Source organism: Muscardinus avellanarius (assembly GCF_963383645.1).
Source record: "Muscardinus avellanarius genome assembly, chromosome: 16".
Lineage (NCBI taxonomy): Eukaryota > Metazoa > Chordata > Mammalia > Rodentia > Gliridae > Muscardinus > Muscardinus avellanarius.
Window position 1 is genome coordinate 15,516,010 of NC_137802.1, and position 17,942 is coordinate 15,533,951.

At 49.9% G+C, this 17,942-nt stretch overlaps 1 protein-coding gene and 1 long non-coding RNA gene across 2 annotated transcripts in view; both read right to left on the reverse strand.

Annotated features, from left to right (window-relative positions):
- Window positions 1-17,942, reverse strand: part of LOC308275117 — a 562,357-nt gene that overhangs the window by 64,188 nt on the left and 480,227 nt on the right. The gene's annotated exons all lie outside the window — the stretch shown is intronic.
- The window catches only part of CHD3 (chromodomain helicase DNA binding protein 3), a gene marked incomplete at both ends in the record, with an annotated part of 28,968 nt that continues 14,091 nt past the window's right edge, over window positions 3,066-17,942 (reverse strand). Inside the window, 24 exons of the mRNA XM_080712126.1 lie at window positions 3,066-3,196; window positions 3,666-3,792; window positions 4,023-4,186; window positions 5,243-5,438; window positions 5,654-5,786; window positions 6,150-6,258; window positions 6,989-7,117; window positions 7,304-7,405; window positions 7,515-7,650; window positions 7,764-7,885; window positions 10,046-10,208; window positions 10,369-10,513; window positions 11,040-11,173; window positions 11,352-11,437; window positions 13,540-13,605; window positions 14,079-14,256; window positions 14,744-14,910; window positions 15,193-15,424; window positions 15,623-15,747; window positions 15,961-16,078; window positions 16,609-16,740; window positions 16,938-17,079; window positions 17,217-17,390; window positions 17,545-17,666. Coding sequence (XP_080568252.1) covers window positions 3,066-3,196; window positions 3,666-3,792; window positions 4,023-4,186; window positions 5,243-5,438; window positions 5,654-5,786; window positions 6,150-6,258; window positions 6,989-7,117; window positions 7,304-7,405; window positions 7,515-7,650; window positions 7,764-7,885; window positions 10,046-10,208; window positions 10,369-10,513; window positions 11,040-11,173; window positions 11,352-11,437; window positions 13,540-13,605; window positions 14,079-14,256; window positions 14,744-14,910; window positions 15,193-15,424; window positions 15,623-15,747; window positions 15,961-16,078; window positions 16,609-16,740; window positions 16,938-17,079; window positions 17,217-17,390; window positions 17,545-17,666 — 3,333 coding nt within the window. The remainder of the gene's footprint in view (window positions 3,197-3,665; window positions 3,793-4,022; window positions 4,187-5,242; window positions 5,439-5,653; window positions 5,787-6,149; window positions 6,259-6,988; window positions 7,118-7,303; window positions 7,406-7,514; window positions 7,651-7,763; window positions 7,886-10,045; window positions 10,209-10,368; window positions 10,514-11,039; window positions 11,174-11,351; window positions 11,438-13,539; window positions 13,606-14,078; window positions 14,257-14,743; window positions 14,911-15,192; window positions 15,425-15,622; window positions 15,748-15,960; window positions 16,079-16,608; window positions 16,741-16,937; window positions 17,080-17,216; window positions 17,391-17,544; window positions 17,667-17,942) is intronic.

The following is a 17,942-nucleotide window of genomic DNA, read 5'->3' on the forward strand; positions in this document are numbered from 1 at the left end:
GTGTAGGAGGTGGAGACAGGAGGATCACGCAGGTTCGAAGCCAGCCTCGCTGGCTTCAGAAACCCTGTTTCCAAATAAAATATAAAAAATAGATCTGCGAGTGTAGTCCAGAGGTAGAAGGGTTCCATCTCCAGGACCACCAAAAAATAAATTAAATAAATAAAAAAATAATAAAAAATTGGGCAGGGTTTTAGCTCAGAGGTAGAATGCCCCTGGATTCAATACCACCAAAAAAAAAAAAAAAAAAAAAAAAAAGTGAACTTAAGTATAGACCTCAATTTTTTAGGGGTCTCCAAGCCTTATTATTATTATTTTTTTGTTTTGGCACTAGGGATGGGAGCCAGAGGCATTCTATCTCCAAGCTACACCTCCCCCCGCCTGATTTTGTTATTTGGAAACAGGGTCTCACTAGGTTGAGAGGCTCACTGAGTTGCTGAGGCTGGCATTGAACCTTTGATCCTCCTGTCTCAGCCTAAGTACTGAGATTAGAAGCATGCGCCACCACACCCAGCTTAATTTTATTTATTATTGACAAATTATAAACATCCACTTTTTTTTTTGGTGGTACTGGAGTTCCTGGAAGCCCTTCTACCTCTGGGCTACACTCCCAGACCTATTTTATACTTTTTAATTTTTGGAAACAGGGTCTCCTAAGCCAGCGCAGCTGGCTTTGAACCTGTACGATCCTCCTGTCTCAGCCTCCCAAGCGCAGGGATTACAAGCATGTCCCACCACGCCCGGCTCTAAACATCCACTTTTTTTTTTTTTTTTTTTTGGTGGTGGTACTGGGGTTTCTGGAAGCCCTTCTACCTCCGGGCTACACTCTCAGACCTATTTTTTATATTTTTTAAATTTGGAAACAGGGTCTCTTAAGCCAGCGCGGCTGACTTTGAACCTGCGGCATCTCCTGCACGGGGATTACAAGCGTGCGCCACCACACCCGGCCTAAACATCCACTTTTAAAGCCATATTTTGCTTTTTTTTTTTTTTTTTTTTTTGCAGGTCTGGGATGGAACCCAGGGGCATTCAACCTCTGAGAGCTACACTCCCTGCCCTATTTTTTTATTCTTTATTTTGAAACAGGGTCTCACTAAGTTGCAGAGGGCCTAAGTAGCTGAAGCTGTCTTCTGTGATCCTCCAGTCTCAGCCTCCTGAATGCTGAGATTAAAAGCGTGTGCCACTATGCCCGGCTCATTTTTCTGTTCTTAAGTCTAAGTGTTCCTTGTGTCCAGAGCCCCTTCCCCAGCCTCTACTATGCAAGGCCTTGTTTCCTCATACTTTATGTTCTGTGTCCTCCACTGAGTGTGAGCTCCATGGAGCAATGACTGACCTGTGACTGTTTTATCTTCAAGGCTGACAACAGTGTTAATGTATACTATGTATTCAATAAATGTTGATTTCTTATTAAGATATAGCCTCTGGCCTTGCTCAAATTCTTGAGAGTGTTAGTAAACAGTACATGCAAAGAAAGCGTCCAGCAGTTCACATCTTTAGCAAGGTATGCAGGTCTGACCCCTATGCCTTTAAAAAGTGTTCTGCTTCATATAAGAATTTAACTTGTGGAGTTGTAGTGACCTCTGCTGACTCTTAGGGGAACTAAGCAACTTGAAAGCGGAAAGATGTGCAAAGGACTAGGAGGCATAACCCTTGCCTGGTACTCCCCAATACTTCTGTCCAGGAAGCCCTCTGCCTGCAGGCCTTTGGGGCTGCAAAGACCCACAGGGATCTTGCTGCTCACCTTCCATCTCTACAGTAAGCTCATCACATGGCTGAGGTTGGAAAAAGGGCTCCAGTTTTAGTGCATGATCCAAGAGACAAAAATGAGGAAAAGTCACAAGATTTTAAAAGAGAGAAAAAGATTATATGAAATGGTAGAAAGCAATAATCCTTATCCCTCCCTCAAGGACTCCCCCCCAGCCAAAAATAACAGAGCACACAGAAAGGAAAGTATAATTTATATGTACAACCAATAAACCTGATACAGAAGAGGGGGCTGGGACAGACCAGGAGTGGGTGTGAAGAACTGGGAAAAGGGCAGCAAGAGAGTAAAAGGGCAGCAGAGAGGAAGTGGGAGGTTCGCCATGCAAACTGCCACTCCCCAGCCCCTCTGGGAAGGGGATGCGCCCACGTCTCCCCAGCCCTCCACTTTGTTGCTCTGGTCCCACCAGCAAAGTGGTCCCCTGACCAGGCCCCCTGCCTGACTCAGTCTGTATCCAGGCCTGGAGGAGGGAGGGCAGAAGTCCCCAGGAACCTGAGCCCCAGACCAGGGGTCTGCCCCATGTCTGGCCCACTGCATTCTCTCCCACCCTTTCTAGATTACCTGGATTCCTAGAACAGGTTGGGGAGCTCCTCTTTGGCTTGAGGGAATATCACCCAGCCATTATTCTGTGGGGGTGGTCCTTGGAGGAGAGGAAGGTTCCCAACACAAATTGCCGGTACACAGGAGGTAACTGAGCCAGTGAAGAGCGCCTTTATTCTGAGGCTGAACAGCGATTGACTCCCTCCCTTGTAGCTGCTCCGCCCTCCATTTGGGGAGAGGTAGGGGAAGGTAACATGCAGCCACCCCTCCTCTTCCCTTCTCCCTCCCAGGGCTCATTCTCTTCCCTCTCTAAAAGTCCCCCTCCTCTCTAGGAAGCTCTTCTCCCCATAAAAGTTCCTAAAGGCCAGGCAAAGATAATCCCCCACTTCTGCAGGAGGTGGAGCTGGTTATGCAGGAAAAGAGACTGGGGAGGCTCCACCTCTTTCCTCCCCACAACTGTTTACTGGGAAGCTGTGTATATTTGGCGGTGGGGGAAAAAGGTATTTAGAAGACCCTGCTAACCATCTCCCACCTAGATCTCTGCACACCAGCACAGTTTTCAGAGCTTGGTGGGAAAGGTGCATGGGGGTAGAGAAAGACAAGGGGCCCTTCTTGAAGAGAGGAATCACAGAGGGGCAAAGGGGGTCCTAGCCCAGTGGTGGCCCAGCAGGCGGGGAAGGTGGAGGACTGGCAGCAGGCCCCAAGGCCTGAACAGGGGGTCGGCCTCGAGGACGGGGCCTGGGTGAAGGGCAGGCTTGGGATCCAGTCAGTCGTCTATACAGATCACTTCCCCGGCTCGGGGCTCCTTCCGATCCAGCCGATCCAGCCCGTCTGACATCAGTGCCCCCACCATTTCCTTCTCCTTCTTCACCAGCACTGGAGGGCCGTTGGTGGCGGCTATTTGGGAAGGGGGTATGGAAAGGTCAGTGCCCACATGGCTCTCAAAAGTCATTTTCTGACAAGAGCATATTCTTACACTGCCACTTCTGATTTTCCTGGGCAAGGGTAAGAAGTCTAGGGTGAGCGTCTCTCCCTAAAGGCCCCTTGTGCCACATGACCAAATGCAGGTCCCAACTCACTCCAACCCTTTCTGAGTTCATATTCAATTTCCCTTGAGGTACCCTGAATGGAGGTAGGAGATACCAAGCCACAGAACCACTAAAACCCAGGGGGAGGCTTCTGATAATGGAGAAAGTCGAGGCGTTAACAAAGGGCTGGGGAGAACAAAGCCCAGAACAACTCATTCCCTAAAGTACTGAGTACTTCCAAGGGGATGAGGTGGCTAGAGCAGGACAGGGGAGCTGAGCAGGGACAGAGCCTGGCAAAGGAGCCGTGGGGGAAGCAGAAGCAGGAAGCCTCGGCTGACCTGTGATGAAGGACCCTGCAGGCATCTGGCTGTAATTGGCGCCTGCGGCGGCCAGGGCCCCTACGGGTGCGGCGCTGAAGGCTGCCCCGTACCCTGGAGGTGTGGCGTAGGGACCCGGGGGAAAGGCCTGGAATAGAGAAACAAGCTGAGGTTAGTGAGTCCAGTCTTTGAAAGGGAAAGCAGCTGCGTGGGAACAAGAGCCCTGCTCCAGAACTACAAAAGGTGTGGCACAGGCAGGGCGAAGGCTGTGGTCTAGCAGGGTGTTTTGCCACATGGTATAGGATTCTGATGGAAGTGTTTGTGTGTGTGCAGGAGGCGCACTGACAGGGAAAACGAGTTAGGGGGAAAGAGGGTTACCGGTGTGGGGTGAGGCTCCGTGCCCTTGCTGGCCAGCCGGCTGAGGATGCTGCGCTCGGACATCTGAAGGCGGGCTGCGATGGGGGGTATTCGGGACAGCGTGGCTGGCAGGCGGGTCACGTCCGCCTTCATGTCGCTCAGCAACTCCTCCAGCTGGTTCAGAACTGGGGCCCGGGCCACGGAGAAAGAAGGGCAAGAGAAAGACAGGGAAAGAGAGAGATGGAGCCAGGAAAAGTGACCAGGAGTCAGATGGACAGATATAGTCAGAAAAAGAGAGGAAGACACCAAAGAGTCCAAGTGACAGAGCAATGGAAGAAAGCGACAGAGCAGACAGAAAAAGAGAGCAACTCAGGACAAAAGAAAAATTGGCAGGGAGAGAGAGAGACCAGATCACCAGAGGACAGGAGATCAAGAAGAAAAAGGGAAGATGGAGAAAAGGGAGGTAGGAGAAGACATTGGAAGACATGGGGGCGGGGAGTCGTCAGAACATCCCATACTGGAAGAGCGAGGTTGGGGGTTGGGGTGATGGGGAGGAAATAGTAAGGAGGCGTGGGAGGTGGCCAGTGGTATCAAAGATTCCAGGAATTAAGGTTTAAATGTATAAAGGGAGAGGGAGGTTAGAGGGTCAGCATTAGAGATTCAAGGCATTAGAACAGGGATCAGAGGGGCCAGGAGTCAGGCACTATGCCAGGTAGGATTAGATGTTAGAGGGATTTGGGATTTAATCTATAACCATCAGGGTAAGAGGGTGTGGGGGAAGGGTTGAAGGTCAAAGGGAAGCTTCAAAGGGAGGCTGAGGGGGTGGATGGGAGGTAGTTTCTGCCTCACAGGGTGAATGAGATACATGTGAGGGAATGTGATCTGTGGATCAGAGCTAAGGACTGTTGTGTATACATAGGCCAAAGCCTCAAATGGGTGACAAGAGTGGTACAGCAGGTGTGTATGCTTCCACCCCCAGGGAAGAGGTCCCACTACTTGGGACACAGTGTCTGTTGGGTGCTAACATGGTCACTATCAGGCATGGGGGAGGGTTGGCTTGCACAAGTGCTAAAGGCTCAAAACCAAAGGGGTGCCAGTGGATCAGGGTGGGGTTAGGGGTCAGAGGGGGGTGGTTCAAAGGGTAAAGGGGTCAGGGGAGTGGGAAGATTTTGAGGGGTGCGGGGTGAAGACTTACGCAGCGTTGTGGGCCCTCCCCCGCGCGGGGCCGCCGCGGCCCTTACCCTTGTGCAGGACGGCGTTGGCCGGCTTGTTCCCTGCCAGCGACTCCTTGGAGAGGTGCTGGTGGCTCTCGGCCAGGCACTCGGCCTCGGCGAAGCGGGCGTGGAGGGCCATGGCGGGGTGCGCCGGCTCCTGTGACAGGTTCAGGTAGGCCGCCCGCCGCAGCTGCTCCTCGATCACCAGCGCCTGCTCCAGGAGCTGAGGGCACAGGGTGTGGTGAAGGTGAGGCCCTGCCAGCCATGGCCCCTGCAACTGGCACCAACCCTGATGCAGACCACGGTCCCCAGTGCGAGGTTGCACTTCAGTCTTGGCCTCAAGGTGTTAACCTTCCTTTCCTGGGTCCCAGTCAGATCTGGTCCCCCTTCTGACTCAAGCCCCTCTTCCACCCTATTCCTTTCTTCACTCGTCCCTACCTTGAACCTCCGGGCCAGGAACTTATTTTTCATCTCCAGAAAGTTGCCCTTGTTGGCTTCAGTTTTAAATGGCTCATTGATAATAGCAAACTGAGCGTCATTCTGGATGTCTTGCCACCGTGCATAGCCATGGCTGCCAATGAAGGAAAGGAGACCGTCAAGGAGTGTAACAGGAATGGTGTGGCTGGGGAACATTTCTTTCTTTTTTGAATTGAGCCCAGGGGATTCTGCCTCCAAGCTACACCCCCAGCTCTTTTTAATTTTGAGCCAGGGTCTTGGTGAGGCTGGCTTCAAATCTGTGATCCTCCTGTCTCAATCTCCCAAGTACTGGGGTTATAAGTGTGTGACCCCCACACACTTCTTCCTTTTGGTCTGATGTCCCTGACATCAGTGTGGCAAAGCTTCTCTTCTCTGAGTGTGGACACATCTTCCCAGTAGTTTCCCTGTCTTATGGTTGAGAGAATCTTTTTCTCTTTGTACTTGTATCAAAGGATACAGGACAATCCCGGCCAGAAGCCAATAGTCATGTCTCCGATGCCAGATCTCATTGAGTTTCCCCGAGGAAATAGCTGCCCGTTCCTCATTCTGCCACAGTGTGTGAAGCTCTGAAAAAAGAGAATAGCAGACAAAGAGTCATGGGGGTTTACAAACCACATCCAGCCTGACAAGCAGCTACAGATGGGAATCTGAATAATGTCAGAGAACTAATGGCTCCTTAGGAAGAGTGTTAGGTTTGGGGTGAGGAATAGTTATCAAAGAAGGTCAGATTAAGGTGAGAATAAAAGTGGGATTAGACATAGCTGTGGAGTTAGGTGAAGATTCAGAGCAAGGATCAGAATCAGTATGGGCCTGTTTCATGGAAGGGATTTAGAATTAAACGTAGTCTCTGCCGGGCGTGATGGCGCACGCTTGTAATCCCAGCATTCGGGAGGTTGAGACCGGAGGATTGCGGTTCACGGACAGCCGCAGCTACTTAGTGAGGCCCTCTGCAATTCAGTGAGACCCGGTTTCAAAATAAAGAATATTAAAAGGCCGGGCGTGGTGGCGCACGCTTGTAATCCCAGCAGTTGGGAGGCTGAGACCTGGAGGGTTGCGGTTTGCGGACAGCCTCAGCTACTTAGTGAGGCCCTCTGCAATTCAGTGAGACCCGGTTTCAAATAAAGAATAAAAAATAGGGCAGGGGGTGTAGCTTGGAGGTCAAATGCCCCTGGGTTCCATTCCCCAGACCCGCAAAAAAAAAAAAAAAGAATTAAAGGTAGTCTCAGGTTAAATGAGAAACCCTATGAGGATGGACAGATACTAGTTAGGAGCACACAGTGATGGGAAGCTCCCCACCTGTGAAACCACCATCTGCGATATTGAACATGAACCTCGGCTTCTCCACCTTCTCCTCACGACGCCCATTGGACCGTGGCTCGTCTCGAGGAGGCCCAGGTCGCAGCTCCCGGTCCCCTTTTATATCTTCTGCTAGGGCAGATGAGGCAAAGCTCAAACCTCAGGACAGCCTCCTTTTAGGTCCCAAGACTATTCACTACCTGTGCTGAACTGGCCTTTCCAACAGCTGCCCACCCAGGACCCAGGTATTTGGTCCCGACTCCACCTCCCCTGATCCCTTTAGGGACCCAAGTGTCCAGTCCTTCCACCCATTACCTCTCTTGCCCAAATCCCCTGTTTCCCCCTCCGGCCTCTCCCTGTGTTCCTGTCCATCCAACGGCTTCTCCTCCCCCCTTTCTCCTGGCGTCGGCTCTGTGGCTGTGGGAGGGGGCAGGGGATAGGAAGGATGTCACCCTCATCCCTTGACCCCAGAAGAGGGAACTCCATAATTCTAATCCCCCCATCACCTCTAAGGGCATGCACCTACCTGACTTTTCTCTGTCCCCTCGGTACCCAGATTCAGGTTCCATCTCTCCAGGTACCACCGGCACTTCATCCTCCACAGGAATCTTCCTTGGCTCCAGCCGCTCCCCAAGTGATGGGGCTGGGCTGGGAGCATCACCCTGAAAGAGGACAACAGAGTCAAAGTAAGCCAGAGGGCTTCCAGGCACCTGCCTGCCAAGACCAACAAGGCCCTTCTGTTCCCTCTCCTCAGAAGTGGCCTAAGGGGACAAACCTCTGTCTCCATCTTCTCCCCAGTTTTGCTGTTCTTCTCTGGCTTTTCCTCTTGGTTTTCAGCTTCGTCCTTCTCAAGCAGTGTCCTCACACCATCTCCCTTCTCACTTGGAGCAGGAGTAGCTGCAGGGGAAAGGCAGAGTGAGTGCTTTGGTTTGGATATGGCAGAAGTGTCCTCCAAGGGTTCATATGTTGAAAGTTAATTCCCACTGTAAGGAATTAAGAGGGGGAAAACTTAATCTGACCATGGTGTTTGGAGGGGCCCTTTGGAGGTGATGAGGATTAGATGGGGTCATCAGGGTGAAACCCCAGTGACTGAATCTTGGTGGCTTTTTTTGGTGTGTGGTACTAGGGGTGGAACCCAGGGGCTTTCTACCTCCGAGCTATACTCTCAGACCTATTTTCTATTTTACTTGGAAACAGGGTCTCACTAAGTTGCTGAGAGCTCACTCAGTAGCTGAGGCTGGCTTCAAACCTGTGCAATCCTCCTGTCTCAGCCTCCTAAGTGCAGGGATTACAAGCGTGCATCACCACGCCTGGCTCTCTTGGTGGCTTTTAAGAAGATGGATAGAAGCCAAGCATGATGGCTAATGCTTATAATCCTAGTACTTGGAAGATCACAGCAACTTAGCAACTTAGACCCTGTTTCAAAATAAAAAAATAAAATAGGGCTAGGGTAGTTTGGAGATGGAATGCCCCTGGGTTCAATCCCAGGTACACCAAAAAAAAAGAAAGAGGAACAGAGACCAGATTGTGCACTCCCTGTCCCTTGCCATTTGATACCCTGTGCCACCTTTCTGCATTCTTTCAGCAAGAAAGTCATCACCAGAGCAAGAAAGCCATCACCAGATATAGCCCTTTGACCTTGGACCTCTAGAACCACAGCCCCAAATAAACTCCTATTCTTTGTGTGTGTGTATGTGTGTGGTACTGGGGATGGAACCCAGGGACAATCTACTTCCAAGCTATACCCCCAGCCCTATTTTTTATTTTTTAGTTTGAAACAGGGTCTCACTAAGTTGCAGAGGACCTCACTAAGTGGCTGAGGCTGTCTACGAACCACGATCCTCCTATCTCAGCCTCCCAAGTACTGGGATTATGAGTGTGCGCCACCAGGCCTGGCTTAAATCCATATTCTTTATAAAGAGACCCAAACTCAGGTATCTCCTTATAGTCATGCAAAATAGATTAGTACTGAGCCAGGTGTGGTGGCTCACGCTTGTTATCTCAGCATTTGGGAGGCTGAGACAAAAGGATCCGGGTTCGAGACCAGCCTCAGCTACTTAGTGAGTGAGGCCATTTGCAACTCAATGAGACCCTGTTTCAAAATAAAGAATAAAAAATAGGGATGGGGGTATTGCCCAGAGGTAGAATGTCCCTGGGTTCCATTCCCAGTACCACACACACACACAAAAGGTTAATACTATGTATGAGGAAGGGAGGGGATCCCCCAATCTGACTTCTGACCTCACTTCTGTCTCTTCTGCTATTATGGTTCTGAATACAGAATGTCTCCTAAAAAGCTCATGTTTTGGCAGTACAAAAATGTTCAGATATAAAATAATTGAATCAAGCTGGGTGTGGTGGCACACACTTGTAATCCCAGCATTTGGGAAGCTAAGACCAGAAGATTGCAGTTTGCGGACAGCCTCAGCTACTTAGTGAGGCCCTCTGCAACTCAGTGAGACCCTGTTTCAAAATAAAGAATTAAAAAATAGGGCAGGGGGTGTAGCTCGGAGGTTCCATCCCCAGACCCACACACACACAAAAAATTAAACCATGAGGGTTCTAATCTCATCAGTGGATACATCCGTCAGTGGGTTAATGGATTTATTGGATGGTAGGTTAAACAGGCAGGATGTGGCTGCAGGAGTAGATCACTGAAGGTATGGCCTTGGGGACTACACATGCATACTCATCCCCTCCCCTCACTCTCTGCTTCCCTCTACCATGTCCTGAGCTCTACATGTGAGGCCTAACATGGACTGAAATCTCTGGAACTGTGAGCAAATAAATCTTCCTTCCTCTAAGTTGTGATCGTCAGGTATTTTTGGTCACAGCAGTGAGAATATTGAGTAAAACATCCACTATTTGCCGGGGGTGGTGGTGCACACCTGTAAACCCAGTACTTGGGAGGCTGAGACAGGAGGATAGCAGGTTCAAAGCCAGCCTTAGCAACTTTGCTAGGCTCTCAGCAGCCTAGTGACACTCTGTTTCCAAATAATGAATGAATGAATGAATGAATGAATAAGTAAAACATCTACCATCTGGACTCCTGATTACCAGGTTTAGAAGTGCAAGGACTGTTGGTAGCAGAGGCCTCAGGAGTGGTGGGAGACGTTTTGGTAGGAGAGGAGGCTCTGGAGGAGCGCTTGGAGTCAGCACTGGGGTCAGGCATCAGCTCTGGCATTGACCAGCGCCCATTGATGTGTTCAAATTCCTGCACCTAGGGAAGAAAGGACAGGTCAGTTCCAGGCATCAGACACATAAGAAGCTCTGGTCTTCTGTCTCCCACCACCCTGAGCCCAGAACTTGGGGATGGAAGGTAGAGGAAGGACAAAGCCAAAGTGGCTGGCCTGATTCTTGGGGTGAAGGGAGACTGATACCTTCTTCTTGACCAGAGACATGACTCCAATGCGGGTCAACACTTGCTGGCGACTCAGTCCCTCCCGAGGGACCCCATCAGCAAAGGTTTCAGAGCCGTCTGCCCCAGGCTCACACAGATGACGCATGAACAAAGACACATAGGCCCTGAGGAGCATGGGGTGGGAGGAGAGTTAGAGAGTCTTAGAAGGGGGGTTCAGGGCAGTGAAGGAGGCAGAGACCACTGAAATACTGAACCCCAGCTCCACATGTGCCTCTAGGGCTCTTCCCCTGGGCCTCGTGCTCTCACCAGCTATCCAAATCCTAATTCCCCCATCAACCTCTCTCCTGAATTTGCCTCCCCAAGTTTCTTCCTGGGCCCCATCAGTCAACTTTTCATCCTTTCCACCACCCCTTCTGCCAGGTTATTGACGCTAAGTAAATGTGAGGCCAGGCCAGCCCAGGTGAGGCTCCTTCCTCAAGTGCCTCTCCTCCAAGAAGGAGCCTGGCCCCAGTACTCTAGGCTCAGCTGAGAGGAAGTGGAAGAAGCTGGGCCCACTCCCCAGGAAACTGAGCCAGGAGATTTTGTATGGCAGGGCAGGTGGTGATCAGGTGAGTAAGGTCACATCATATGGCGGCCAAGACAAAAAAAAAAAACTCTTGTCCAACTCAGCCCCAAGCCACCCACACTCACTTAAACTCCTTCTCAGTCTTGCCCCTCAGGTCCCGCACCAGCCATTGAGTGGTGAAGGCATCCTGTGGCGGCATCCCCCAGCGCATCACAGCGTTGAGGAAGGCCTTCCGCTGACGGGTGTTGAATCCCAATACCTGAGGATGGGGCAGGAGGCAGGCTATGAGTGCCCAGGGGTCTCAGGCCTTGGCCCTTTCTACCTCAGTAACCCAGACTTCTATTTCCACCCCCCACTCCCCACATACCACCCTCATTCTCTCCTTATACCCTCATTCTCTCCTTAGAAAATACACAGGGGCCTGGCCCAACTCTCACCTCAATGTTGCCCCCGACTCGAGCCAGCAATGGAGGCAGTGGCTTGTCCTTTTCATTTCGGAGCTGCCTCTTTGACTGTCGACGCCCTGAAGGTGGGAGTGACACAGGGTTAGCAGACCTACCACCTCCTCTAAGCCTCAATCCTCCACACCCCATTCCCACAAGATACAGAACACAGGAATAGCCTGTATTGTGTTTACTTCTAATTGTCATCCAAGCACTTTCAAAACTACATCCCCGCAAGTCTACAAGAATCAAGTCACATTTAAGAATCAATAGCAGGGGAGGGAGGGAATGGGGTGGGAATTGGGTAGGGGTTAAATCAGTGATGTGTGCATATCTGTACACACAAGTTTTTTACCCCAATATGATGTATGAATATAATGCACCAATAAAAATTAAAAAAAAAAAAAGAATCAATAGTAAAAGCCAGGCGCATGCTTGTAATCCCAGCATTCAGGAGGCTGAGACTTGAGGATCATGGTTCACGGACAGCCTCAGCTACTTAGTGAGGCCCTTTGCAACTTAGTGAGACCCTGTTTCAAAAGAATAAAAAATAGGACAGGGGGTGAAGCTTGGAGGTTGAATGCCCCTAGGTTCCATTCCCAAACCAAAGCTAAGCATGGTGGCACACGCTTGTAATCCCAATATTTAGGAGGCTGAGACAGGAGGATTGCAGGTTCACGGCCAGACTCAACTACTTACTGAGGCCCTCCACAACTTAATGAGACCCTGTTTCAAAATAAAGGATAAAAAATAGGGCTTGGGGTATAGCTTGGAGGTAGATGCCCCTGGGTTCCATCCCCAGTACTTTAAAAAAATTTTTTTTTAGGGTCTGGGGATGAAACCCAGGGGCATTCGATCTCCAAGCTATACTCCCTGCCCTAGTTTTTATTCTTTAATTTGAAATAGGGTCTCACTAAGTTGCAGAGGGCCTCACTAAGTAGATGAAGCTGTCTGCAAACTGCGATCCTCCAGTCTTAGCCTCCTGAATGCTGGGATTACAAGTGTGAGCCACCACGCCCAGCAAAAAAATTTTCTTAAAAAGCAAGTTGGGAACTCCTGGGGTGGTGGCACACACTTGTAATCCCCGTGCTTGGGAGGTGGAGACTAGAGGATCGCACAGGTTCAAAGCCAGCCTTACTGGCTTAAGAGACCCTGTTTCCAAATTAAAAAATATAAAATATGTCTGGGAGTGTAGCCCGAGAAGGGTTCCATCCCCAGTACCACCAAAAACAAAAACAAAACAGAACAAAAACAAAAAAATAAAAAATAAAAATAAAAAGCAAGCTGGGTATGGTGACACACACTTGTAGCCCGGTACTTGGGAGGCTGAGACAAAAGAGAGGATCACAGGTTTGAAGCCAGCCTGAAGAGCTTAGTGAGGCCCTGTGCAACTTATTGAGACCCTGTTTTCAAATATAAAATCAGACTGGGGGTTTAGCACAGAGGTAGAATAACTATGGGTTCAATTCCCAGTGCTACCCCCCCCACAAATTATTGGCAAATATTTGTCATAGGCAAGATTACTGGTGAGAAGGTAAAATAATATAATCTCTTTTTCTTTTCTTCTTGGAGATTGTATCTCGCTGTGTTGCTGAAGCTAGCCTTGAACTCCTAGGCTCTAGTAATTCTCTTGCCTCAGCCTCCTGAGTAGTTGGGACTGCAGGTGCATGTCATTGCACCTGGCTACCTTTCTTGATTTAAGAGCACCTAGCCTATACTCTACATTTTAACAGTGGAGAGACTATGGTAATTTCTTCCTTTTCTGCTCATCATCAATCTTTAGTTTTTCTACCAAAAAAGTATTTTGATTTGTACAAAATCAGTGGGATTAAAGAAAGTTGGGAAATGAAATGGGAAGAGCTAAAGCTGGGCATGGTGGGGCACGCTTGTAATTCTAGTACTTGGGAGACTGAGATATGACGATTACAGGTTTGAGAACAGCCTTACCAAGTAGTGAGACTCTTAATAACCTAGTGAGACCCTGGTTTCTAAATAAGGAAAAAAAACTGGTCTGGCGGCATAGCTCAGAGGTAGAATGCCTCTGGGTTCAATTCTTAGTACCACAAAAAAAAAAAAAAAAAAAAAAAAAAAATATATATATATATATATATATATATATATATATATATATATATATATGAAATGGGAAGAGCTGAGGCAGAAAGTCAGGAAAACATGCTACCTTCAGGACGCTCATCAAAGTCTTCATCTTCCTCCTCTGACCCCACGGAGTATTCTGACTGGTTATCTGTGAGGGGAGAGAGGGCTTAGCAGTCAGTGGTGACTCCTGGACAGGCCATGCTCTGGCCCTTTCCACCTGGATTCTCCCTCTGGAAACTGCTCCCCTCCACCTTGGCTTTGGTCTTCCTGGGGACACTGGGTCACTGCCTGCAGCTTGACTCTGGGTCATACACCTGAACCATCTGTATTCACTGCCACCTTTGGTCTCTGGACACCACCTGCTTTGTCACCCTGACTCCTGCCAAAGCCACTCAAAGCAATGACTCCTTGGTGTCCACAAGATCCCTTGGTAACTTGCAGGTAATTCAACTGCCTGTAAACCCACCTGGCCTTGGGGTAGTTTCTATTGATCCTGACCACTTCCCTTTAGCAGGGGAAGGCCTTGATCTCCTGGCTTCTCTTTCCCTCTCAGAGCCCCAGCTCCTGGGCTCTGCTCATCGCATCTTCCCTCCTCATCCCTCATGTCCGGGGAAGTCTCACCCTGGTCCTCTTGAGCAGCATCATTGTAGTTGACCTGCTTGCGAACCCGCTTGCCCTTGCCTAGGTTGCGGGCAAGGTCCTCCTGCTGCTGCTCATAGTGATGCCTCAGCAGCTTCTCCCAGTAGTCAGGGTCCACATTCTCCTCCTGCTTGATGATCTCTCTCTCGATCTCTTCGATCTGAAGGGGAGCAGAGTGAAGCCTGGCAGCCTCTTTCCTCATTGATCCTTCAGCCCCATCAAAACCCCTAAGTCTCTAGCCTTGGCTGAATCCTGCTTGCTGCTCCTGGATTTCCTTCTTGGCTCTGTCTGCTCCAAGTTCCAGACATCGCCGATTTCCTTATCATCTCTTACATGTAGTGTGGCTCTCCTTCATTCTTGCCCTCTTTTCTAAACCTCCCCTCTTCTTCCCTCCACCTTCTTCCCACACTAAGGAGGTATCTTTCTGTGTTTACTAGAACATTCTGTGCTCAAGACTCTATCCAAAGTCTAGTCTCACCTATTAGTTTATGAAGTTGTTTGAGGTATGCTATTGCTCTTTGCTAGGACTAGGCAGATAAAATGTAAGCGCAAAGGGGACTCTTCTACTTCAAAGTTCGGTAAAAGAACACTGCCCTTCAGAGATGGCCTGTGAAAGACAGACAGTACCTGGCCCCAGAGCCTCTCACCTTGTCTTCCTCCCGCACGACATACTGTGCCACCTTGAAGGAGCTGAGATACTCGTTCATGTTCTGCACATCAGTATCCTCAGTGGCATCCTGGTTCCGGTCCAGCAGCCGAGCGATGGCCTCGTTGTCATAGTGGATCACGCTGCTGTCCTCCTCCTTGTTCTCCCCTGGTGGAGACAGGGAACAAAAGGGGATCTGGAGTTCCTACCAGAAGCTCAGGCACAGCTTTAGCAAACAAAGGGAAGGACGGCTGGGCTCCGGGCCTGGAGGGAAGGCTCCCTCTGGAAGCCTATGTCAAGGGGTTTTTGTTTTATTTGCAAGATGGCCCTTGCAAACAAAGTCTCTTCTTCACAGGATACAGAGAAGTTTGCTTTTTCCCCAGGGGGCTACAAAAGAGAAGTGCTCCTAAGCAGGGGCCGCCTTAAGGGAGCTTCACACAAGCTTCTCACCCTCATTTTCATCCTTGAACAGCTCCTCAGTGCCAAATTTGAGGATGTCATCAAGCTCTTGCTTGGACATGGAGCCCGCCTTGGAGCCCAGCCCAGGCCGTACCACCAGGTGTGTCAGCATCATCTTTCTTTTGGCCACTTGTGTGATTCGCTCTTCCACGGAGGCACGAGTCACAAACCGGTAAATCATCACTTTGTTGGCCTGGCCGATCCGATGAGCTCGGCTGAAGGCCTGCAGGGGTGAGAGAAAGAGGGAGTGGGCTGGGGGAGTAGCAAGAGAAGCTGCCACAAGTGCAGAAAAGGAAGTGAAGGGCCTTCTCCCCTCCCCAAGGGGGGTTATTTCTGAGCCAACCCAGGGCATAATGCCCTTCTCTGTGAAATCACATCTCCTTGCTGAATGGTACAGAGGCTCCAGGATTCAGGTTCCCACCTGGATATCATTATGAGGGTTCCAGTCAGAATCGAAGATGATGACAGTGTCAGCAGTAGCCAGATTGATGCCCAGGCCCCCAGCTCGGGTAGACAGGAGGAAGCAGAATTGTTGGGCCCCAGGAGCTAGGAGATGAGAAGCAGGAGGCCAGGTTTTTCCTGTACTCTGCAGTTCTGTCCACCTGCTGCTAGATGCTCCTTGACTACAAATGACCATGTCCCCAACTCAAAGCCTAGGTGTCCAATATCCCCTTGTAGCAGCCTCCTTTGCAACTGAGGGACCTGCCATAGTCTTCTCAGTTCCTCCATGCCCACCAGGAACTAAGGTAACCCCCTTACCATTGAACCGATCGATGGCCTCCTGCCTGAGGGCGCCAGTGATGCCACCATCGATGCGCTCGTACTTGTAGCCTTCGTAGTCCAAGAAGTCTTCTAGCAAGTCTAACATTTTGGTCATCTAGAGCAAGGGAGAAGGAAGGAGTCTGAAACGCCAAGGCGGTGGATGGGCTGTCTCTTCAAGGTATCCATTTACTCAAACTCGATCTTAGGACCCTCGAGTATATTCCATCCTCCCATTCTCCCACATTCTCGTCATATCCTCACTATTGTTTCTCCTAAGACAGGTTCTCTGAGAACCTATTTCAGAAAAACTATATGATCCTCCTGAAAACCTATGCAAAATGGTTTAACTGTAATATGCAGTTTTCTGGAGAGTGGAGGTGGAGGCGTAGCTTTCATCAGATTTCTAAAGCCTCTGTGCCCCTCACCCTTCCCACCTACAACGTTAACCTCAGAGGCTCAGGCCTCTGAGATTCTGCCCCACTCCAGCTAAAAACGAGGTGGACTCCAACGTCCTGCAGCCTGGAGACAGGCGTCAGACATCAAGAGTGAACCAGCTGCACCACTCTGTGGGTAGGTAGCCACAGTAAAGTGGTCAGGAGGACACGGAAAAGAGAACAAACAGAGAGAGTGGAGGGGACGGGTCACCTGCGAGAAGATGAGCACTCTGTGTCCTTGCTCCTTCAGCTTCCGCAGCATCTTCTGCAGCAGCATGAGCTTCCCCGATGACTTAATAAGTGCGCCACCCTCATAAGCCCCACTGGGGAGTTTGGGGGATTCCTAAAATGAATAGAGGGAGGAGAAGAGAGAGTCAGGAAGCATGCTCCTTTTTTCCTACTGCACCCAGCAAGCCAGGAGCCCAGGCCCAGCTACACAGCTTTCACATCCTACTGTTCAAGAACATTCCTACTGTTCTTGGCCCCTTCCAAGTTCCCAAGAATTAGGCATTTGATCAGTTCCCTGCTCTCTGTACCTACCATAGCAGCCACAGGAAAGAGGTATGGGTGGTTGCAGCACTTCTTAAGATCCATCATGATGTTAAGCAGTGACACTTGGTTCCCACCGCCTCGTGAATTCAAGGCCTCAAAATTTCGAGTCAGGATGTATTTGTAGTATTTCCTAAAGGCCAGGGCAAGGGAAGAAGAGACATAATAAAGGAAATAATTATAATATTGCTACTTGGCCACCAGCTCTTGGAAAGCTACCACCAAATCCCTAGCCCCTGGTCCTGCCCCAAAGAGCCTGCCCCATCTCACTTCTGCATGGGGCTCAGCTCCACTCGAACGATCAGCTCCGTCTTGGCTGGCATATTCTTAAAGACATCTGCCTTGAGCCTCCGCAGCATGTGTGGCCCCAGCAAATCATGCAACTTCTTAATCTGGTCTTCTTTGGATATGTCAGCAAACTCCTCCAAGAAGCCCTCCAAGTTGCTAACAGCCAGGAGAAGATAAAAAAAAATGGACAGGTTGTCAAGTTCTTTGCTCCCAATCTCAGGCTCTAGTCTCTACTTAAGATTAATCCTCTACTAGCTCCTCTGCTCCTGTGCCTTTACTCTCAACAGACTGGCCTTAAAGAGCTACTTACTTAAACCTCTCGGGGGTGAGGAAGTTCAGCAGATGGAAGAGCTCCTCCAGATTATTCTGCAGTGGAGTCCCTGTCAGCAGCAACTTATGGTCTATCTTATAGCCATTGAGGACTCTGAAAAACTAAAAGATGGAACAAGGACAGGCAGGAGAAATGGCTTATCAGTGACAAGTGGGTAACTCACTGCATCAACCTGTCCCTGCGCCCAGCTCCCTTTTCCCTCTGAATCAGAGGCCCCAAATCTTCATCCTCTCCCTCTTCCAGCCTGGACCTCTCCCCAAGGTTCTCTGGAACTTGCCTCCCAGATGGCAGAAAGACCCCAAAGTTGTTTTTTTTGTGTGTGTGTGTGTGGTACTGGGGTGGAACCCAGGGGTTTTTCTACCTCCGGGCTATACTCC